A 23,188-nucleotide genomic window follows, 5' to 3' on the forward strand; every position below is an offset into this window, starting at 1 on the left:
TTAAATTTACAATAAAAAAAAAGCACCAGAAAAACAAATGGAACAAGGAGTCGTACCATGGACGAAGACATAAACTGCTGCCGCCGTCTTGCCGTCTTCAGCTTTCAGGTCTTTATAGTAACAACGATACTGTCCGGTTTCATTCACGGTTGCGTTGGTGATGGTCAGGGTCGTGCAGAAAAGTCCTGATCCGCTGCAGTCGCTGGTGGAGAGGCGAGCGCTCACAGGAGGGGTGGACCACACCAGGCGCTGCCGACCTCTGGCAGAACGACATGCACGCACGCAAGACTTTACCGCATACTCCAAACGGTGAAAGACGGGTGACAGAACGATGATGAAGTGGCACAAACCTGCATGTTAGGTCAAGGTTGTCGGATTTGTTCATCCGATGGGTGCCGTAGATGTTGAGCGTTGGTGGGTCGGGCATGAACCGGAGCTGGAGGGCTGGGAAGAGAAACAGGGGTGTTAATGAGGGCAAAGACTGTTTCAAAATGCAATCAGCCCTCATAGAAATGACCTGGAGAACCCACTGTATGTCATTTAATGCTCCAATATGGTTGGAAAAGAGAAAATACATCATCTACCAATGTCTGAATGTGGTCAGTGTTCATCAAAGGGGATTATTAATGACTGAATGTGAGACAAAACATCTGGGATGAAGAAGTCATATTTTCAGCATGTTTCCTGGGATAAATAAAGATGAGACCAAAACCAAGTCAAAGTAGCCATAAAAAAAAAAATTAAAAAAATACTTAAGGACCTTCAGCGTGTGTCGGGTTTGAAGTAAGGTAGAAACTGAAAGCACAGTCGAGAAAAAAAAAGAAAGAACATTTTTCCATTGTAGCGTATGTTTTCGAACTGCTTTTCTAGGCCATTTTTTTCCAGCACCGCAGAAAATGGCGAAACTGTGTCAAAACAGGAAGCAGGGGAAGATGGGCTGGGTCAGGCTCAATAGTCCGGCACAGTGTGACCCTAGGTGGGGGTTCCTGTTACAGAGGATATAGGCTGACCACCACCTCCCTGTGCGGCCCTAAAGGACACATTTTTACTGTATGGAAAAAAAAAAACTTTCTTGGTGGCCAATCAGAAACACAGCACACAATTTTTTGTGATTATAAGGACCAGGAGATCACTATGAAATGATGCTCTATAAAAAGAAAATGTGTTCTTCCATATAGATTTAACCCATTGTGCCAATGCAACATCAATTTTCTAAATTAAATATTTTCTCTTATTTGCAATTTTCTTGGCGCAGACTCTGTTGCCCAAAGAGACTTTTGAAACTCAATGGGAGTATTTCTGGTAAAGTAAAAAAAAAAACAATATATACAACATAGAGGGTTTTTAGAAAGACCTGTGCAGTTTTAGCCACATCGATCACATTTATAGCAAAGTAACCACATCAAAAATAATATTTAAAAAAGTAGATGACTGGTCACAAATAATGTTTATTTGGCAAAAGGGTATGAAAGTTAGAAAATACTCCAAAAACAAGAGAAAATAGTTGTGATGATCTGACATCAAATCACAATACATCGACATAAAAGTCAATCTAGGGTTAAACAAGAGACAAAACGACTAAATATGCTGAGTAACCGATGCTATATAGTCAATAAAGTTTTTTTTAATACTTGAAACTATGTGACACTTTTCATTCTGCATTGTAGATAAAAAAAAGGTTTTTATTCCATCATCTTACCAGCTACACCAGATGTTTCCAGAAAAATGCCCAGCAGTAGAAGAAACGAGACCGCCTGCTTCATCATCCGGCAAAAAGCAAGTATCAACAAAAACTTCAGAGCAACAATAATAAAAAAAAAATAAGTAAAGTATCAAACTGCCTCATTAGGAATCCATGACGGAGCAACGAGGTTTTCTGTTCCACTTCAGATAAAGTTTGAGAGTCATGGACACGCAGAGTGATCAGCGCGCAGTGCAGGGCGCCTGTGCGTGTTTCTCACTGAACCTCTGCTGCTGCTGCTGCAGAGGATGCAGAGAGGGGCCTCAGCGAGAGGCCCTCAGGGAAGGAGGGGCATCTGCAACCACACAGCACACTGCTGAACCTGTTACTGAGGGGCTAAACATTCAGCTTCATCCAGACGTTTTCATTTTGTCTCATCAAAACTGGAATGGTTGTCTCATTTGCTAATCCGCCAGGGCTAATGTAGTCTAATTTTAGTGCAGTTTTGCCAAACATAATCCAGTCCTGACAAAACTAATGAGTAAGATTTACTTTAAAAAAATAATAATAATAATTAAATCTTAAAAATCCTTACGTCATAGCGTAGCGACAAGGCCTGTCCGAATTCGAAGACTCCTCCAAATGCGGCCTTCTTTCCTACAGGTTGGAAGGACGAGTCCGGTGTATCCTTCACGGCTCACCGTATCCCATAATTCATTGCGGGTCCAAACAGGTGTTCTGCTACCCAGGACCTTCCTCTTGGTCGAAATTATTTTTGGCTTCCAAACAAGGACCAAATCAAAACAAAAAAATAGGAAACATAAAATAAAATAAAAAAATAGAATAAAGTTCAACAAGTTCCTCTATGGACTCTGATTTTATTTCTTTGGAAAAACTTGGAAATTTGGAAAACTTAAATGAGATTAAAAATTTCTCAATTTTTTCTATAAGATTTCAACTTTACAAATTGAGAAATTTCTGTTTTTTTCTAGAAAATTCATTAGATTAATCTCAAACGTTCTGAGATTTTTCTAGCAAATTTTAGACTTTTCAAATTAAGTTTCTTAGTTTTTTGCAGAAATTTCCTTCTTTTTATCTCTATCCACAGTTGCCCAAATACGCCACTGCAGTTTTTCATTCCCTTATTGTTTTTTTTGTTTTGTTTTGTTTTTAAAGGCACATGATTTCCAAATACCTTTTAGACTTGACTGAAAAGAATGGAAAAGAAATCAGAACAGGGTTTGTGTCAATCTTTCTTTTATTTTGGTACAACAAAATCTGCTTCTGAGTAATTCAATGAGTTGCATTTCCTATGGATTTAAAGACAACACAAAGAAATGTGGTTTTAAAAGACAAAATGAAAACAAAATGTATTGTAGCTAAAGAGAATTATAACAAGATTTACATTTTTTGGTAATATGTAATATTTTTTTCCTAATTAAAACTAAAAAGTGTACCACACTTTGGATGCCTCTAGTTTCTTATCTCCTTTATTTAAGATATTAAATTTACCTTTGATGTGTAGGATTTAGATTATTACTTTATTGTGTGTAATTATTGAGATTTAGAATTTTTAAAAAACGCCCTCAGCTGCTCATATTCCTGTTGGTGTCTAAACTGCGCCTCCTGGTGACGAATATGAGGAATTGCCACAACAATCAAAACCAGCATCCATTAATTCACATTTTTGGTGAATTCCTGCTAATAAACAAAATATGAAACAAACATTTCTGTGGTGAACAGTGAAGGTTTTTATTTACTACGACCTGAAAAGACACAAACAAAAAAACCGTGCAAACGATTTAAACCAACCTTAATCTCTCACAGTTAAAGAAAGACTTTATTTTCACCATTTAAATATATTTTGTTTCATGCAGAAGTTCTCAACACTTTGATTTGTTGCATATACGAAGCATTGATAAGACAATTGTGGGTTTTAAGAGTCACATCAATTTAGAATAGTTTATATTTTAAATGTAAAACTTGAATCCTGATTTGATGTTTGAGCTGAAAACTAAATTAGTTTATAATTTATGGATGAATTAAACACATCTGTGAGAAGGGAAGGACAGAAAGCCGACAGGATGAGAAAACAGATTTATTTTTGTCTTCAGATGGATGATGACAGTCGTCTCCTCCACAGATCGGCTTCAGGCAGTCGCCGTATTGGCTAAACACGTCAGACTGCAGAACAGAAACAGAAACAGAAATATTTTAAAGCAAATAAAAAATTCATCTATATAAATGTAATGGATGGATGGATGGATAAACAGATGGATAAATGGATGGATGGATGGACAAATGAATAAACGGATGGATGGATGGATGGGTGGGTGGATGGATGGATGGATGGATGGATGGATGGATGGATGGATGGATGGATGGATGGATGGATGGATGGATGGATGGATAAACGGATGGATAAATGGATGGGTGGATGGACAAATGAATAAACAGATGGATGGATGGATGGATGGATGGATGGATGGATGGATGGATGGATGGATGGATGGATGGATGGATGGATGGATGGATGGATGGATGGATGGATGTTGAACTGTCAGATTGGATTTCTGACTAAATTTCTTCTCACAGTGGTCACAGCTGTATGGCCTCTCTCCAGTGTGGATGTGTTGATGGGACTTCAGTTCGCTTTTTCTGATGAATCTCTTCTCACAGTGGTCACAGCTGTATGGCCTCTCTCCAGTGTGGATGCGTTGATGGACTGTCAGATTGTGTTTATGACTAAATTTCTTCTCACAGTGGTCACAGCTGTATGGCCTCTCTCCAGTGTGGATGTGTTGATGGGACATCAGTTCACTTTTTCTGATGAATCTCTTCTCACAGTGGTCACAGCTGTATGGCCTCTCTCCAGTGTGGATGCGTTGATGGACTGTCAGATTGTGTTTATGACTAAATTTCTTCTCACAGTGGTCACAGCTGTATGGCCTCTCTCCAGTGTGGATGTGTTGATGGGACATCAGTTCACTTTTTCTGATGAATCTCTTCTCACAGTGGTCACAGTTGTATGGCCTCTCTCCAGTGTGGATGCGTTGATGGATTGTCAGATTGTGTCTACAAATAAATTTCTTCTCACAGTGGTCACAGCTGTATGGGCTCTCTCCAGTATGGATGTGTTGATGAGACTTCAGTTTGCTTTTTCTGATGAATCTCTTCTCACAGTGGTCACAGCTGTATGGCCTCTCTCCAGTGTGGATGTGTTGATGGGACATCAGTTCGATTTTTCTGATGAATCTCTTCTCACAGTGGTCACAGCTGTATGGCCTCTCTCCAGTGTGGATGCGTTGATGGACTATCAGATTGTATTTCTGACTAAATTTCTTCTTACAGTGGTCACAGCTGTATGGCCTTTCTCCAGTGTGGATGTGTTGATGGGACATCAGATGGCTTTTTCTGATGAATCTCTTCTCACAGTGGTCACAGCTGTATGGCCTCTCTCTAGTGTGGATGCGTTGATGGTCTTTGCTCATGCAGTCATCATGAGTTTCGTTCCTGTTGATGCTGCTATAGTTCTGTGGGACCAAATCATGACAGACAGTGAAGGAAATATAGTAACATATTACATCATAATTGTACAAGACAGATTGAAAGATTTGCCATAACATCTTGTAGGGGGAGGGAGGAAGCAAAGCTCTTTCAATATGTTTGCTTTTACATTGATAGCTACAAGAACACAACCAGTCTTGTATTGGTTGCGGGTAATTTAGTTCAGATTTAATAACTTTAGACATATTTGACAAGATCCAATGAGACAGACAGACAGACAGACAGACAGACAGACATGTGTGTATGTATAGAATAAATTGAATACAACAGTCTGTTTTTTTAATAATTTTGTTGAATATTTAAGCCTATTCTGCGAACAATTCACTATATAATTTAAGACAATCAAGTTCAAGTCCTTCTTCTGTTAAGCTATATATATTAAGTCTAGGTACTTGCTCATACTGATACCAACTAAACAAGTTGGAACTTATATTTCACACAGGAACTTTTGAAGACTAATTTATTTTATTTAGGACATGGTGGCTCTTCTTCTCTGACTGTTCTAACAAATCACAATTGAAGCAACACACATTGTTTAGTCTTCAAATGCTCTATAAGTTACTGGCTAAAAGATGCATTTTTCACTAGAATTTAGACCTGTAGTCCAACCCGAAATCTGCTCCGGCTCGGACCAGAATTATTTGCCTGATGGTGGCTCATGCTTCTGTGGCCCATTTAATAAGCCTGCACTACACAGAGAACACCAAAAGAGCCAAATTGTTTGATCTACTTATTGTAGTTTAAATAGAGGAGTAGCCAGCTGACTCTGTTGAGGAAGGAAAGAAATCAAAGTGCAGATCTCTGTTAGACAGTAACAAGCACAGTGCGCTGCACAATAATGCGCACGCCATTCCAATTAATGACACATCAGATGACAAACGCAAAGCTCAGATTGTGAGGAAAGAATGACTGCCTCGCTGCCTTTGTGACAGGATATAATCAGTAGGAAAAAATATGTACAAACTACTAAAGGCATAGTAAGCTGGACATTTCATTCAGCCCGAAGCAAGAGATCAAAATGTAACAATATACCAAATAGCGATTAAATAGCTTAAAACAATAGATCAATATGTAGAGATGAATTTAAAGAGTTAATTTTGTAAAGAACCGACTAGTCGATTCTTTACTCTACAATAACTTTTTACGAGGCCAGTCGACTAGTCGCAATCACCGGCTTTAACCCACCTGGTAGAAACGTTAAGGAGAAGCAGAGCGAACAGAGAGCAGGTGGTACCAGGTGGTACCGGGGCTTTGAGGTGCGTCAAGACTCAAGATGACAGTCGCTTTATATCAGGATGTCTGATATAAAGACAGACATTCTTTAATAAAAATAATAAAAAATGTAAAAAATAATAAAAATAAAAAATAAAACACTCAAAAAGGGCACTAGGGGCATCAAGGATAAAAGGGGCAGGTGCTCAAGCCCACTTTGCCCCCCTCCTGCCCCTCTGCACATGCCTGCAGTGAAGTTAAATAGGGGTGATTTAAAAATAAAATGTGTCGTATGTATGATATGAGACAGAATGGGTCAGGAGAGGAACACTGCAGACCCGCCAGAACCTAAAGAACCAGACATCAGAGTCTCTTCATCCCTCAATCATCTCCTTAGACCGAAAAATATAAATAGTAATTTAAAGAACAAATCATAGTAATAGATGATTGGTAAATAAATAAATATTGTGAAGAGAAACCGTTTATTTTTTCTTTATTAGTTTGCTGGGCATTCTGTGTAGGAAAAATGTTGATATCTTTTATAAAAACAGTGTTTTGTGGTCAATTTTATTTCATGATTATTTTATTAATGTGGGCTGCCAGTTTAGATAACCTGACTTCCTATAAGAATGAAGGAAAACATGCTAACAAAATGCCTCAGACCTGCAGCCCATAGGCGGTTCTAGAGGCTGGTGGAAGTGGCTCTTTGGCTCACTTATATATTAAACGATAAAATACTGACCTACTTTTTGTTTCATTCTTTTTTAATTGCTTTCTAGGCTGCAATTTATTAACACATCAGGAAGGAATGATAACATTAGGGAGGCAACAAAAACCTAAATACCATGATGGTTTTAATTTAATTACTGTATTTTATGAGTGCATAAATAAGGGATAGCCATATGGACATATTAAACCTGGGGGATGGGGCAGGGGGTGCGATTACATGTTCGCATACACCTCAGAAAGCATGTAGTTGCGCCTCTGTGTCGGTTCATCCCGGAGCGGAGCGTCCAAAGTAGTCAAGCCTACTTTGTGTGACTTTTCGGACTTTTCTCCGCTGCTCACGAATAAGTCCGTGATAATGATCTGTTTCTTGTTCTTTTAATTCTGCATATTAGACTTAGTAAAAGCGGTGGTTTGTCAATGAATATTTGCCGTGAATATAGCTGATAAAGGCTCTAATGGCGTGTTCACACAAAACGCGTTTTGAGCCTCAGGCGTGTCTGGTTTACATTCAAAGTCTCGGACGCGTTGGTTCGAATCACGCCGCGCTGGACGCTCAAAACGCGCCGCAACGGCCCTCGACGCGCCTGACGCTCAAAACGCGTTTGTTGTGAGCGCAGTATTATTTGTTGCACGGCCCTGGTTGTTGTGAAGGGCTTTTGCGCTTACGTCACCGCGACTAGTCGACGACGACTCAACTTTTACCTTAAAAAATATGAAGTCGTTCGACCCTATTGTACATTTTGAAACTACAGAGAAAACGGCACTGGCTCGCCACTACCACTGTGTTGATGTCTGTAGAAGTGAGTATTTTCTCTAAACCAACTTAAACCACCAGTTTACATCATCATTGTGAACTCAAGTCAAAAAGAATCAAAAGGACTCACCTCTGGTAAAGACGACACCGAGCCGCTCATGTGGCTCTTGTCTTTCGCCTCAATGTCCTCCATTTGTGATCTAGCTCTGGTTGAAGCACAACAAAGCAACAAAATCAGAGAGGATTACAATATGTTGCCAGAAAATGTATAAATAAACAAGTTTTCTTTTGAAAAGCCAACATATGTTGTTTCACAACCAGTTTGACTGAAAAAAGGAAAAAACTAAATTCAAAAACATAGACGCTAAAGTGAAATCGAATACACGCCCTGTACTTTCTTCAATGTGATTAATCATCTTTAATCAACTACAACTATATGATTATTCATATTTTTAAAGCATGATAACATAAAACACAAAGCTGCCCCCAGATATTTCCTACTCTCAACTACAGAAAACAAACTCACCGTTCCACACTGACAGATGTCAAAAACGTCCTTGCCTTGCATGTTTGTTGTTTATTTTGATTTGATCAGTCTGACCGGCGCTTTTGTTTTCCTGGGTAACCAATGACAGTTTCAAAGATTCAAATCCGAGAAGTATTTTGGATACAAAAATGGAATCAGAATCGGCTTTATTCAAGTTTTTGCAAACAAACAAGGAATTTGACCTCAATTCCACTTTGCACGACATAGTATAAAAAGCAAGGATAAAACTCTCTTGTAAATACGTACAACTACAATGGTTTTACAGGCACAGTGAACTTCACTTCAAAACTTATTAATCCCAAAGGGAAATTAAATGTCGTAATGTTCGAATCCAATCAGGTGTTCATTATTATTATTATTATTATTATTATTATTATTATTATTATTATTATTATTATTATTATTAAATTTTATTTATTTTATGAACATCTTTGTTTCCCTCCACTTGATAAACCATGGCCTGCTGTGTGGAGCTGTGGGAGCTGCTTCTGGCGGCTCCTATCTGCTCATTAAAAATCCTCCAAACATCAACAAGCTCGTCATCACAGCTGAGAAGATCTGGAACAAGATGGCCGCCCTGAAGACGCCGCCGAGTGTCGGCGCCGCCTCGTAGATCTGACAGACGGGAGCAGTGGCTGTAGCGTCAGAACGTGGGAATGAACTGAGCGGAGTCCACATTTAATTAGATTTTCATCAATCAATCAATCAATCAATCAATCAATCAATCAATCAATCAATTCATTTTATTTTGGCAAATTGTCAACATTAAACACAGAAACAAAAATAATAAACAAACCCATAATTTACCAAAAAAGGAATAAGCTGAAGCAGAAGCTCATTCTTGTCTACCCTGGTCATATAGCATCCTACCAAGATATCTTCACAATACATGTACACATCCAGATAACCATAATTTAAAATCATCATTCAATTCATTCTACAGTTTCACACCAATAACTGAAACACATCTAGACTTTACCTGCACTCTAAAAAGTGTTTTTGGACTGCAGTTCATCTTATGGACTTATTTACTTTAATTTCACTTAATTCTTTTGCTTTTGCTATGACAACTAACTTTTTTGTGTTCATTTAACTCAAAACTTACAAATCTTTAACCTAAAGGAACTTTTCACTTTGACTTTACTTAAAACAATTAAGTTCAATGCCAGTTTTGTATCCTATGTCTGACCAACTCAATTTATTATGATCATCCAACTCAATTCATTAAGTTCTTCCAACTCAATTTGCTAAGTTTTTATAACTTATTTCATAAGGGGGTTTAACATGACAAATTTAAGTCATTGTTACTCAAATCATTTATTTTGTTCTAATAAACATTTAAAATCTCTTTGACTTAATTCTACAGAAAGTCAACTCAAACTTTTAAGTAGTTCCAAACTAAATTTTAATACTCTTTTTACAGTGTCCTTAAATGACCTTTTTACTTTGACTTTACTTGAAATAATTAAGTTCAATACCATGTATCCCATGTCTGACACCGTGACTCAAGCTTACAGGGACACATTCCCAGTAAGTGACCGTGGCTCTGAGGATAGAGTAGTCGCCTTGTGATCAGAAGGTTGACAGTTCAACTCCAGCTTCCTCCTGCCATATGTTAATATGTCCCCTGGGTACTTAATCCCAAATTGCCTACCATCTGAGCATTAAATAAATATGTGCTTTCAGTGGTCAAAAGTGCTATTTAAGTTTATTTACCATTTTTGAAGTAAACTAAATGATTTGAGTAAGACTGACTTAACAAATTGAGTTGGATGATTATAATATATTGAATTGGTTAAACTTAATAAATTAAGCTGGATAAACTTAGTTGAATTGCTTGTTACCTACAGAAGCAATTCAATTAAGTTGGTTCAACTATTTAAATAAGCTTCATTTATGAAATAAAATGTTCAATAAACTCCACCAGAGTTTTGGTGCATCGTCAGCATTGCCGAACACATTGGTGCATATCGCCTGCATATCGGCATATCGGTGTGGGAACTGCGCGAGAGCGACTGCAATGATTGATGGGCAGCGTCGCCAGAGCTCCCGCGGTCTCCAGGAGGCTGGAGTGGCGCTCAGCTCAGCGCTGATGAATGTTTTCCATTTTCTCACCATTGAGTGGTTTATGTTCTCAGACCTCAAGATTGTAAAGGCTAGCGTCCCACAATTCAGTGCAAAAAGAATGGCCACAAAACGTTTACACAATGAAGCACAAAAGGAGAAAGAAGCCAATTGTATGAAACGTTTACATTGTTGTGAGGGAAACATTAAAGTGGGCACATTGCAAAAAGAATCAGGGAGAACAATACCGCTGAACTGCGAGGCTGTGCCACCGCTTACAAGGCAACCGGATAAACAAAACAAAAAATATATTTTTATTTAAAATAAATTGATGAAAAATAAATTGAACTTTGCTTTAAAGTATGTGTACTTTCACGTCTTACAAAATTGGGAATTTACTTATGATAAATAGAAAGTGAACACAAAACTAAATGTGAAGATAAAAAATAAATAAACAATGTAATTAAGCTTTCACCATGCATATCAGTCAATTCAATATTAACCATGTCAGATTTTCAGATTTAAGGTTGGTGAAGACCTCCAACTTACCCAACTTGGACTTATGTTTTTCTAAATCAGCAATGACAAATGTCAACTTATCTGAATTGCATCCCAACAAATCCAACAGATTCAGTGAATAAAAGATATAAGAATTAATAACATCAGAGTTCTTAAACTGTCTGTCAGTCTGGTTGTTTTTGGAAAGCTTCTTTCTAAAATGTTTGGGAAACTACAGTTAAAACAAACACCTTCAGCAAATCTTTGAGGGCCACCTGGGGGTCCCATATTTGGCACGGGGAACTGGGAAGAGGGGAGGGAGAACAGGAAGCAGTCCACATTTCCTCGGACAGGATACTGTGCTCCTCCAAGACGTATCCTGGAATCTGCTGTCTCTAAGGTCCAGCCAAGTTTTCTGTCCAAAACACAATGTGAAAATGTGACTTTAAAGTCACATTTAAAGTCACATTGTGAAAAGGGAACACACAATGATGACTGGTCAACCTGCAAGAACTAAGTTCACTTGTAGCTATGGTTGCCATGCATCCAAAAATGCAGAAATGCATTTTCTGGACACCACTTATGGAAATCCATGCTTCGTTGCAAAGCTGTTTGCTGAAAACAAAACTGTATTTCCTATTAACTTGACATGCACTAACGTATAATTATTTTTTTTAATCTGTATCATTTTCTATCCACTTCACATACTTGCACTCATTTGTACATCCAGTTCCAATTAAATATACGGAGGTTTAAGGATGTAACGTGACAAAATATAAAAAAATTCATCATCTGGTCAACACAGACAGAATGATGACCAAGAACCAAGAACGTGAACGGTAGAGAAACAAGAGCGCCCTCTGGAGTCACAACCTCAGAATTTTTATGTTACAGCGGAACTATTAGCACGTCAACGTTTTCCGGGGGTCCCTTTTCTGCGCTGCACAAAACAATGTCCACGACCAGCTGAGCTCAAACATGACTTGGAGCTCCCTCAGCCTTAGTCTGATAGATAGTTGCTGGTTATTTCTGGCTCTGTGTTTCCTTGTAGCTTTTAGCGTCCACAAAGCCTCAGCCCAGCTACCGAGAGAGTACCGGAAGTCCAGTTTGTTAACACTGTTTCAGGATCTGATTCGTTACGGAAAAACCAAACAGACGCTGCACCGTGCAGAGTGGCTGCGAGTGTTTGACGTCCCGAAACGGTAACAAATTATTATTAATTTAAAAGAGAGAGAGAGAGAGACATATATATATATATATATATATATATATATATATATATATATATATATATATATATATATATAGTCTCTCATGGTATGAGGTAGGCAGGCTATATATATACTGCTCAAAAAAATAAAGGGAACACTCAAATAACACATCCTAGATCTGAATGAATGAAATATTCTCATTGAATACTTTGTTCTGTACAAAGTTGAATGTGCTGACAACAAAATTACACAAAAATCATCAATGGAAATCAAAGTTATTAACCAATGGAGGCCTGGATTTGGAGCCACACACAAAATTAAAGTGAAATGTTCCCTTTATTTTTTTGAGCAGTATATATATATATATATATATATATATATATATATATATATATATATATATATATATATATATTATGAAAAATGAGTTAATTGTTCATTTACTATAAATAACAGAACTGTTTCGGTTGACATTAGCTCAATGAAGGTGTTACGTCAATATACGGTTCCCCCCATAGACATTAAGTATTGATGTCTATGGTTCCCCCTGCGTCTTCTTGCCGCTCTGCACCACACAGGCGGCAAAATAAGCGCGTGTTCGTTATGAGCACTGAGAAAGCACGCGCTTGTTCGGCGTGCTTGTCTGGGGAACTACGGACACCGTGAAAGCTCAAACAACATGTTTCGGCAAAGATGTCACTTTCTTCACGTTTTTGCGTATATATATATATATATATATATATATATATATATATATATATATATATATATATAGATATATATATCTATATATATATATATATATATAGATATATATATATATCTATATATATATATATATATATAGATATATATATATATATATATAGATAGATAGATAGATAGATAGATAGATAGACTGGAAGCCCTGAGATCGAAGTGGGGAAAAATATATTATTTTTATTATATATATATATATATATATATATATATATATATATATATATATATATATATATATATATATATAAAAATAATATATATTTGTGACATATATATGTAATTATTATTAGTATTATTACTATTAGTTTCACGCCAAAACATGAAGAAAGTGTGACAACTTTGCCGAAACATGTTGTTTGAGTTTTCACGGTGTCCGTAGTTCCCCAGAGAAGAACGCCAAACAAGCACGTGCTTTCTCAGTGCTCATAGTGAGCACGCGCGTATTTTGCCACCTGGGCGGTGCGGAGCAGCAAGAAGACGCAGGGGGAACCATATCTGATGGGGAAACGCGGATTGACGTAACAAAACCACTACCTAAACATGTTCCGTTCATACAGGTGGTTTTGGCACTTTTATGCCATCTCTGTTTGCTGGAATATTTTCCTTCTCCTGTTGTCTTTCAACTTCATCTACCAGCTCCAGTCTTACCCACCATGGCTGACTGGGATGTTGGAGATTTTAACTGGTGTACCCAGTTCTTTTGGCCAAGGTAAACTATCTCTTATCTGTTAGGAGTTTTTATTTCCTGTCCGATCCTCGCTGATGGGGTGCGGGGGGATTCTCTCTCTGCAGCCCCGCAGCTGTCCACAGTCCTGGTGCTGCTGCTGCTGTGTGTCCACTCCCTCAGGAGGCTGCTGGAGTGTCTGTTTGTCAGCGTGTTTTCTGATGGGGCCATGCATCTGGTGCAGTATTTGTTTGGCCTGGGCTATTACATTGTTCTGGGATTGACTGTGCTTTGCTCGGATCTCACGGCAAAAGGTTAGATTCTCTACTAATACTGTCATGTGCCATTCTGCTATGGTGATGTAAATGCTTATGCTTCTTGTTTAGGTCCTGGGACTCTCCTCTCTCATTCGGATTGGATTCGTGGGGCCGGATTTGTTCTCTTCATCGCGGCCTCTCTCCTGCAGCATCAGTCTATGGTCCTGCTGGCCAGGCTTCGCAAAGGAAAGTCAGGTCAGTCTGTGAGAGACGGAGTTTATTTAACTCTACCAACTACTGACACATTTAAACAGACTGAAGAAACTTTAGGTGTCATTGAAACACAATTATTATATTTACTTTGCCCTTTCATCAAAATTTTTCATCTCAATATCTTAATACATTTGAATTTTTTTCAAATGTTCTCAAGCCTTCATTACACAAAGTGTTCATTTGCAAAGTATATTTTTAACTTATTGAAATATTGTTTACTTGAACAAAGAATAGTGAGGTACACATTTTCACTTCATGCTGTCAGCTGCATCACAAAAATTGCTGCTTTGATACATGTGAAATACAGAATAGTGGATTTCTTAGAGATAACAGGATCAGTTTGTAAAGGCCGTATGTGAAGCACTTTTAAAGGTTCAATTAGTTTAACGGTTTACATCGAAGGGTCAGAATCAGAAAAATCACCAGAAAATGCTGATCTAAGTCAATAAAAGTGCAATAATGTTTAGCCAAAGAGACACAGTATACTGTAGGGCTGAGAAAAAGCGGCTTTGGCAGAGGACACGGTTATTAATGATTTAAGTGGGCCAAAAAAAAATGTATTAAGATATTGATATTATGATGAAAAATCTGAAATGAAATCTGATGAAAGGGCAAAGTAAGTGTAATAATTTTTAAAAAAGACAGAAGTATTGAAGTTAAAATAGACAACATGTCTTAGTTGTCACAAAGAAGTGTAGAAAGCAACAAAAAGAGCAACGCAGCCACCATTACTAATACGAACGAGAAGGCATGTTCTGCTGCAGCTGCTGTGAAAACCCTAAATGCATTCTTTGACCTGTTTGCTTCTCCTTTTAGGAAGAGTGGAGACTCTGGCTCACCGGGTGCCAGAGGGGGGCTGGTTCGAGCTGGTTTCGTGTCCACATTACTTCGCCGAACTGCTCATTTACGTCTCGCTGGGCTTCACTCTCGGCGGGTTCTCTTTCACCTGGTGGCTGGTGGTCCTTTACGTGCTCTTCAACCAGGCACTGGCAGGACAGCTTTGTCACGACCTTTACGTCAGCAAGTACGAGTCGTACCCAAAGCACAGAAGAGCATTTATACCGTTTGTGCTCTGAGCTCTGTGCAACTGTAAATAGACTGCAAATTCTGATATGAGATTCAAAAAATGGACCTTAAATTAGTGTTATTACTGTCAGATCTTGTTTTATGGTACGCCAACATGTCTTTGCTTGCTACAACATTCCATCTTGTTATAGTTGAGGTTCAAACTTATTTATAAAGATGTAAAACAACTGCCATTGATGTGAAGTGTTTTACATTAACATAATAAAACACCAAAGAATGGTAAAATATTAAAATGACAGGAAAAAAAATCCTCTCATACATATATAGAAGCATGGGTTTGGATCCTCGCTGATGTGCTGGGAGAATCGATCCCATAGTTTTAGGGGCGACAACTGTGAAGTTTTGTGCACCAGTCTGGACAGCGGTACAGAGCTGATCACTAGAAGTTTGCAAAATTGTTTTTAGTAGACATAAGAATGGTTTGATTGTTCACAAAAATAAATGACCCGAAATGTTACACAGTAACTAAAATACACCACAAACAAAGAAGATGGTGTGAAGTCTGAAGCTGGCTGCTGTTGCTTTGGCACTGAGGGTAAATAAGTTTGCTTTTTCTAATGCGCTTCCAGAAAGTTTTGTCCAGGTTGCCTGTCCAGTCGGAGGCCACTAATAACCTCTTGGTGGCACAAAAATACCAAACACCGTAAGAGAATTTCAAGAGTGCCGTTTATGCATATTGATGAGGTGGGATTTTACATTTCAGGTCGAATAAAGAAAGAACTGTTTAAATAAAACAGATTTTAGAAAATGCATGTAAAAGAATACAACAAAATTATTTTCTAGAGGCGATTGAATGCTAACTCTGTCTTCAGACTCTGAAAATTACACCTACATCAGAGAAGCTGTTGGCTCATTTTCGCCCGTGCAACCGGTGAGTAAACTGAGCTCTCCGGATCGCATGTCAGTGGCTACAGGAGCTGAACAAACATTTACGCAGTCATGGTGGTTTTGATCATTCTGACTTTTTGCATTTTATCAAAACTTAACACATAATTTAATTTGCAACACTGACCAATGATTTAAATGCTACAGTCAGTAAATAAATAAAAAACATTATTTAGCATTAATTGATTAAATTCAAGCTGGCCCAGACCTTGCTCAGGAGTAGCAGTTGGAAGGTGAGACTGGTTTGGCTTCTTTTTGCAGAGAAAACATTCACGTACAGGCTAAATTATGCATTAAGTACCATTACTGGATATCACTGGACTGTTCAAACTTCCACCAGACTGAATGGGCCATCTTGAAAAAAGAACTGGAGAGAAGTAAGTGTTGTGAAAGAGACCACAAACAGTCCTGGGTCATGCTGACCGTAAGGTGTGCTAAAGCTATGCATGTGGCAGGGTTGCTTCTCGTTCAATGTAGTGGGCTCATATGTAGAATACTGACTTGTTGGCCAGCCGACACTAATTAATACGTAGCTTTTATTTGAACTTTGCTCCACAACAAATTACCTTTAACTTTGAGCTAATGCCGACAAAGAAACTGTCCAATCACCGAATTCTCCACTCAGGTCGTCATCACATACGTAGAAAGTCATTATTTTTCGCTGTCCAATCAGGTGTCGGCTCTGTTAACTCAATGCTGGAGCGACATTACAACTTCCCTCTTGAGTTGGCCCAGTTGGTTTCATCGTGACGTGTAACCCCGGGTACTGAATAGTTTGTAAAAATGAAGTTTGCTTGTTTTGTTTAGGGCAAAATGAAGTGAATTTCGGGATAGGAGACAGTCTTACAGCTCGTGTTGGGTCGCTTCCGGTAGTAATAATGCCTGTGATGTTGGGAAGAGGAGATGGAGGAGCTAACAGAAGTCTGCTGTTTCCGCTCGCCGCCGTGTTGCTGCTGTCGGTCGGAGTTGCTGCCATTCAGGAGGAGCAGAAAGCAGTGCAGGAAGAGCCGCAAAAGGAGGTAAAAATGTACATTATAACGCCCAGTTAGACATTTATGTCGTGGTCGGCGGAGAGCTTCTCTGAAACAGCTAGCTCCTGTGAGTTAGCGCGTGCTAACCAATAAACACCAGCGTTTTCCGGGTGTTGTACTCCCGGAGTGACCAATTTGATATAGTTTTTGACTGATTTTATGTCAACAAAGCTGCCAAAGTGCTTATAAACTGGGGTTATGGTCAGTTTAATATACTTCCACCGGTACCGACAGTTTCGCGAGTTTTGTTTCCTCATTCATGTTGTCATGTGACCTGGTTTGGGATTCAGTATGGATATTTTCTATAAGCGCTGTAACTTGACTGCTGTTTTTTGTTTTGTTTCACAGAAAGCCACTAGTCCCCATCCAGTGGGGCCGATCGTTACTGAGAATGGCTCCATCAAAGGAAACCTGGGTTTCATCCACGCCTTCGTGGCCTCTTTCTCCGTCATCATCGTCTCAGAGTTGGGAGACAAGACTTTTTTCATCGCAGCCATCATGGCCATGCGTTACAACCGCCTCACCGTGCTGGCAGGGGCAATGCTGGCTCTGGGGTTTATGACTTGTCTGTCAGGTTTGCATCAGCCTCTTTTTTTTTTTTTTCCTTTCCCCACCTGGACAACTATTTCATTGCTTTCTGAAACGTAATAAAAATCCTCCTTCCTCCTCTCTTCAGTGTTGTTTGGCTACGCCACCACAATCATCCCTCGAATCTACACCTACTACGTGTCCACTGCACTGTTTGCCATCTTTGGGGTGCGCATGTTGAGAGAGGGGCTGAAAATGAGTCCAGATGAAGGGCAGGAAGAGCTTGAGGAGGTGCAAGCAGAGATCAAGAAGAAAGACGAGGAAGTGGGTCCAATTTGCCTATTCAAAGAGCATGCAAATTTTTCTGAATTATCCACGTTCTGTCAAAAATGATGTTCCAGGAAAAGTGACTTGTTTTCTCCTTTGTGACTCAACCTTAATTTAGAAGATTGTAGCTTTGCATATCATAAAGATCATTCCGCCTTTCTGCCGTCCATGAGATTCCAGCACAAAGAGAGCGGAGCGGACATCGCACCACTGTGTGAAAACACAGCGGCAGCAAAAACAGGGTCTTAATAATATTTCACAATAAAAAGAAAATAATTGGAGTTACCCATTAAAAACAATCTATAGTTCCTTTATATTACTGACTGGCACAATCAGTAATGCGTATCTGGAATCTGCTTCTGTGTGCGGCCCTTTACTACTGTTTTTATCTCAGCTCAGGCAGCAGATGAAACCAGAAATTTACTATCGACTCCGGTGGAGATGTGGAGCAACAACAGTGTTCACATGCAAGAAATGGAACTGAATTTCTCATGGGGTTTTTTTTTTTCCTGGTGTGTGTGTGTGTTCTCTAATTCCTTTATTTCCAGCTCCAGCGCTCCAAGCTGGCCAATGGCACTCCGGACGTGGAGGCGGGAGCAGGAACCACCCTACCTCAGTCGAAGTGGCACAGATTGATCTCACCGATCTTCATCCAAGCTTTCACCCTCACCTTCCTGGCAGAGTGGGGGGACCGCTCACAGCTGGCCACCATCATTCTAGCTGCCAGAGAGGTTTGTTACGCTGCAGTAGGTGACCGATTACTGCTTTGATTCCTGATTTCATTTTTTTATTCTTTTTTTTATGCTTAATTGCCAGGATCCATTTGGAGTTGCAGTAGGTGGGACAATTGGCCACTGTTTGTGTACAGGACTGGCTGTGCTTGGAGGGCGAATGATTGCTCAGAAGATTTCTGTGAGGACAGGTGAGATGTTTTGTTACTTTAATCCAGTTGGAAATGCCTCAAAGGCTGTGAGGAATCAAATTATTTATTTTTTTCTTAAAAAGCCTCAGAAATGGTTTGTGTCCAATTTCCTCTCATTCTATTAAACAAAAAACACAAATCTGGGAGTTGAAAATTGATTTTATTTAAATGTAGATTATGTCATCAACTAATGAATTCACCCGTAGATATTAAGGATTAACCTCGTTTTGAGTTTTTGTTCGCTGCTCATTTACTTTATTTGGATAAAAAAAATAATTACAAGAACCAAATTGCAGCGCTTCAGCTTTTTGACACATCCAACTCTAGATTTTCAGAAGTGAATGAGAACCTGCATCCATAAAAAAAAAATAAAAAATCTCATGGTGTAGAGTTTCAATTCATCGTTGATTTCCATTTTAAAAACTCTGTCGGCCTGAAACTGTCTTTTTGTTTCCACAGTTACCATCATCGGAGGGATTGTATTTCTGGCGTTCGCCTTGTCTGCCCTTTTCATCAAGCCAGAATCTGGATTGTAATTGGTGGACAAAAAGGAAACTGTTCATTCTGTAAATACGTGTAAGATATGGCCAACTCGCTGGAAAGAGACTTTAATTCAGGTTCAGTATTTGGAGTCTATTTCTCAGTCCCAGCAGCTTTTCGTCCATGTTGACTTTTGAGGTTATTTCCGCCGTAGACGTCCAAGAATCATTTAACGGTAGAAAAGCAGACTTTCTAATAAAAACAGAAAACGTCTGTCTTAGCACCTCGTGCAGATCTGCTTTTCCTAGAAAAGCATTTGTTCCGCTTCTGTTCGTGACTCGGGTGAATTAGGAAACTAGGAGTGCGTTCCTCCACAAGTTCAAACACGTTCACATCACGGCGACGGGAAGAGCAGCTACTCGTTCTCAGCGAGACGTTCTACCTTTCATCAAAGAGCTTCGGATTAATCTTGGAACAGGAACACCCCCATTTTAACGTTTTATTTGGTGCAACAGAATCATTGAGTTACTGTGGCTGCAGCCTGAAGAGGAACTGTAGTCGCTCGCTCTTAAGAGCTTCATTCACATCTGAAGGAGTGTTGAAGAAACCCTACACTTGACCTGATAGCAGACCTCTTAACTTTGCACAAAGTTAAACTGAACCTGACATGCAGTCCTTTTCTCCACTTTGCAGGCTCATTGTCGGCACTTAGCAGCTTTCAGTTTGCATGGTACAGTACTGACCTAGTGGACCTCCTTTACTCTGATCAGTAAAAATAAAAAGTCGTGGAGTATCGGGGTCAGTGGTTTTCATCTAGATATCAAAGCTTTACTGTACCATGTTATGCAAAAAAAAAAAAAAAAACATTGTTGGAGAAATAGTTTGGTTGCTTTTAAATGTTTTATTTTTTTGTTCTAACTTGTTCTTATTTTTGATTTCCACTAAGATGTTTTTTCTCTCTCTATGTTTTACACCACAATACAGTCAGTATTTTCCATTGTACTGCAGAGAGACCGACCCAAACCACTTCAATACCTCTATCATCTAAGCACAGTTTTTGTACGGTTTTTACATGTTTGGTTTTATTTCTGAACAAACAAAAAAGCTTCACTGTTTCTTAAGGTACATTTTTTCTGAACAGTTCAGTGGAGATGAACAGAATGAGTTGCTTGTGCTGAAGAATGGCCAGTCGGCATTTATTGGGTCATGAGGTCCGTGTAACGGAGGAGAAACAAACTCATTAGGTAAAGAATCAGCGACTCACTACATCTTAGACACCTACAAATCATATGAAGCTCAACATTGAGGTGTTGCTTCATCAACACCATGTAGTTTTACCCCTTTTTATTTAAAGTTGTGTATTTATTTAGCTTAATTTACTTTAGTTGTGTGGGCTGTACACAAGGTGGGAGAAATTTCTGTATGTGGGGTGTGATGCTTTTTTTTTTTTGGTTTAACTGAATGGGTTTAAGTTGTGCTGTCAATATTTGACAGGCTTTGACCCAGCTGTGAAATACTTCAGTTGTTTGATTTGATGAAATGTCTATAAATTTAGGATTAATAATAAAAAAAGAAAAAGTGTATTGTCTCATTTCTGGGCAGCAAAACAACCTCGGAAAAGGCTTTGTGATGGGGCCAGTACTTTATATATATATATATATATATATATATATATATATATATATACACACACACACACATATATATATACACACACACACATAATCCATGTAAATGGTGCAATAATGCTCACCTCTGTTCTTATGCTGAATACAAATGTCATTGCCCAATTGTTGCTAGGTTGAGTTTGATATCATTTAACCTCATGTTCCTGAGTCCTGAAAGAAACAATTTCTAATATTCTTACGTCTACATAACTTCATTGACAAACCAATAATAGGTTTGTGGTGCTCGGTACAACGCAGCTGAAACCTCAAATCAAAGACTTGTTACATTTCCCGTTTAACCTTTGTTGTTACATTGGTGGGATACTTTGTGTCCCTGTAGAGTTACAGGAAAGTGTGTGGAAAAAATTACTTTCGTTATAATGATCTGTCCACTGATTAGCATGACTACTAGCTTTGCTCATAATAGTATCCATTCTAAGAATATTTCAGATTGAGACGGACAAAAAAATATACACAAATATGTCTAAATGCTTTTCTCTGCAATAATTTGAAATGAAGTTCACACTTTAATCACTTCTAGAGTTTCACCATTTTAGATATCAGTTAAATTACAGCCATCTTTTTGTTCACCCACTTGTGCCAGTCAGAGCTGCTAAAGCAATACTGAATGGAAGTTCTTGTTTATAAAGGTTTATTTGCAAGTTTATTACAAATAATTTATTTTTAAAATTTCCTCATCTTTTCTTTTCTAAATTAGATATTTTAGTTTTTTTTTATTAATCCTGTTGTTGGAGATCAAAAGAAGGGACACAAGTGATGGTTATCTGTGAAAAGTAATATAAAGCAGATAAAGTGTTTTGTTTAGAAAATAAAAATATAAACGTTACAAGTTGCAGGCAGCTAATTAAAAGACGACATACAGATAGATGAGCTGGTTTTACTGTTTTATTTCAGACAGAATTATTCAATACAATTAAAAGGAGATAAAACGTAATGCAGTGTTAGATTTTTTTTTTGTCTATTAAGAGATTTGAAAAACAAATCTGTACAGATTGTTAAATCCCATGATGAACAGCAGGTGGCAGTAGTGTCCCAGTAGAAAGTTGTTTGCTGCAAGTAATCTTTCTTGTGGAAAAAGGCCGTTTACAAATTCAGTTTTGTAATAACGTCGGCCTCTTTAATTTAGCAAGAAACAAACAGGTTATACAATTTAACTGTGGTATTTTAACTCTGAGGAAAATTCATGGAAAAAAAAATGATGAGCCACAAGGCCTTTCAGTGCCTTGAAAAATGTTCCTGCTCTTTTGTCACATCGCAACCACAAATTTAAATTTCTACTGTCGGGATTTGATATGATGGACCCAAACTAAGTAGTCTGTAACTGGACACATACGTAGTTCTCTGAATTTTGCAAAAACAAACAAACAAAAAAAAAAAAACAACTGAAAAGTGTGGCATGCATCTGCATTTTATTAACTGTTGCTTTTTTGGAAAGCTTGTCCTGCTAAGAAAAGACTGACAAGTAGTATATTGGTCTTCATTTAGTGACGTAATGCATCCTGATAAACATAAGGTAATGTAATGTAATTTTATTTATATAGCACATTTTCAGCAACAAGGCAATTCAAAGTGCTTTACATGAGTTAAAAGGAAATACAAACAAAATAACAAACCAAAGGAAAGAAAAAAAGAGGAAAGAAAACTAATCTAATGTTCTAAAGTATGTAAACTTCAGGGTTGATAAGTATCTAATCCCATTTCTAAATAGTGAGTACTCTACAGTTTCTGATCAAATAAGCTAAAGAGTGACTGATCTAATTCCTTTTCTGGGTTAAAGTGAGTACTCCACAATCCTAAGTTTGTTCCAAATCCTTTTCTGGAATAAACGAACTATAAAGCAACACTTTCTAAAACGGGTGTGACGTTCTGATCTCAACTCTACTGAACTGAGCTGGTCGTTCACAGCCAACATCAGTGTCTGACCTCACGCATACAACTGTTGAAGAACGGTCGAAACTAAATCCTATGGTAAGAAAGTGGTTCTTACTTATGTTTGGTGTTTTAACGTATATAGTAGGACTT

At 38.3% G+C, this 23,188-nt stretch overlaps 4 protein-coding genes across 6 annotated transcripts in view; 2 read left to right on the plus strand and 2 right to left on the minus strand.

Moving 5' to 3' along the window:
• Positions 1-2,544, minus strand: part of kdr (kinase insert domain receptor (a type III receptor tyrosine kinase)) — a 22,610-nt gene extending 20,066 nt beyond the window's left edge. For 2 of the 3 annotated variants that reach the window (XM_014997746.2, XM_014997738.2), the window contains exons 1-3: positions 1,700-2,223; positions 351-444; positions 57-259 (exon numbers count right to left, since the gene is read on the minus strand). In XM_014997746.2, the coding sequence (XP_014853232.1) occupies positions 57-259; positions 351-444; positions 1,700-1,766 (364 nt within the window). In that variant the 5' untranslated portion in view covers positions 1,767-2,223. Of the gene's footprint in view, positions 1-56; positions 260-350; positions 445-1,699; positions 2,224-2,276 lie in introns of those variants that run through there. The other variant, XM_014997754.2, reaches the window with a different exon arrangement.
• LOC106924014 (uncharacterized) lies at positions 1,958-8,136 on the minus strand. The gene is made up of 4 exons (XM_088005291.1): positions 8,074-8,136; positions 4,240-5,214; positions 2,277-2,338; positions 1,958-2,036 (listed from the first exon to the last, which is right to left on the minus strand). The coding sequence occupies exons 1-4, from the start codon at positions 8,134-8,136 to the stop codon at positions 1,958-1,960; spliced, it is 1,179 nt and encodes a 392-aa protein (XP_087861417.1).
• A 3,830-nt stretch (positions 8,137-11,966) lies between these two features.
• On the plus strand, positions 11,967-15,478 carry srd5a3 (steroid 5 alpha-reductase 3). Its single transcript, XM_014997714.2, has 5 exons — positions 11,967-12,254; positions 13,583-13,734; positions 13,818-14,003; positions 14,076-14,201; positions 15,036-15,478. The coding sequence occupies exons 1-5, from the start codon at positions 12,031-12,033 to the stop codon at positions 15,293-15,295; spliced, it is 948 nt and encodes a 315-aa protein (XP_014853200.2). The 5' UTR covers positions 11,967-12,030; the 3' UTR covers positions 15,296-15,478.
• A 1,377-nt stretch (positions 15,479-16,855) lies between these two features.
• tmem165 (transmembrane protein 165) lies at positions 16,856-21,059 on the plus strand. The gene is made up of 6 exons (XM_014997726.2): positions 16,856-17,209; positions 17,570-17,795; positions 17,898-18,073; positions 18,625-18,807; positions 18,893-18,998; positions 19,458-21,059. Exons 1-6 carry the CDS (start codon positions 17,069-17,071, stop codon positions 19,532-19,534), a joined length of 909 nt encoding a protein of 302 aa, XP_014853212.2. The 5' UTR covers positions 16,856-17,068; the 3' UTR covers positions 19,535-21,059.
• Positions 21,060-23,188: the final 2,129 nt, after the last annotated feature.

The sequence above is a fragment of the Poecilia mexicana genome, unplaced genomic scaffold, assembly GCF_051168715.1.
Source record: "Poecilia mexicana isolate PSO_F unplaced genomic scaffold, ASM5116871v1 scaffold_4, whole genome shotgun sequence".
Lineage (NCBI taxonomy): Eukaryota > Metazoa > Chordata > Actinopteri > Cyprinodontiformes > Poeciliidae > Poecilia > Poecilia mexicana.

Excerpts from the sequence above, each read along its gene's own strand:
- LOC106924014 (XM_088005291.1), bottom strand. The coding sequence starts at position 8,136 with ATGGAGGACATTGAGGCGAAAGACAAGAGCCACATGAGCGGCTCGGTG. Across the intron at positions 5,215-8,073 it reads CGGTGTCGTCTTTACCAGAG|AACTATAGCAGCATCAACAG; the intron begins GTGAGTCCTTTT and ends TTGGTCCCACAG. Across the intron at positions 2,339-4,239 it reads GTCAGAAATCCAATCTGACA|GAAAGAAGGCCGCATTTGGA; the intron begins GTTCAACATCCA and ends TCCAACCTGTAG.
- srd5a3 (XM_014997714.2), top strand. The coding sequence starts at position 12,031 with ATGACTTGGAGCTCCCTCAGCCTTAGTCTGATAGATAGTTGCTGGTTA. Across the intron at positions 12,255-13,582 it reads GTGTTTGACGTCCCGAAACG|GTGGTTTTGGCACTTTTATG; the intron begins GTAACAAATTAT and ends CCGTTCATACAG. Across the intron at positions 13,735-13,817 it reads ACCCAGTTCTTTTGGCCAAG|CCCCGCAGCTGTCCACAGTC; the intron begins GTAAACTATCTC and ends CTCTCTCTGCAG.
- tmem165 (XM_014997726.2), top strand. The coding sequence starts at position 17,069 with ATGCCTGTGATGTTGGGAAGAGGAGATGGAGGAGCTAACAGAAGTCTG. Across the intron at positions 18,074-18,624 it reads TCAAGAAGAAAGACGAGGAA|CTCCAGCGCTCCAAGCTGGC; the intron begins GTGGGTCCAATT and ends CTTTATTTCCAG. Across the intron at positions 18,999-19,457 it reads GAAGATTTCTGTGAGGACAG|TTACCATCATCGGAGGGATT; the intron begins GTGAGATGTTTT and ends TTGTTTCCACAG.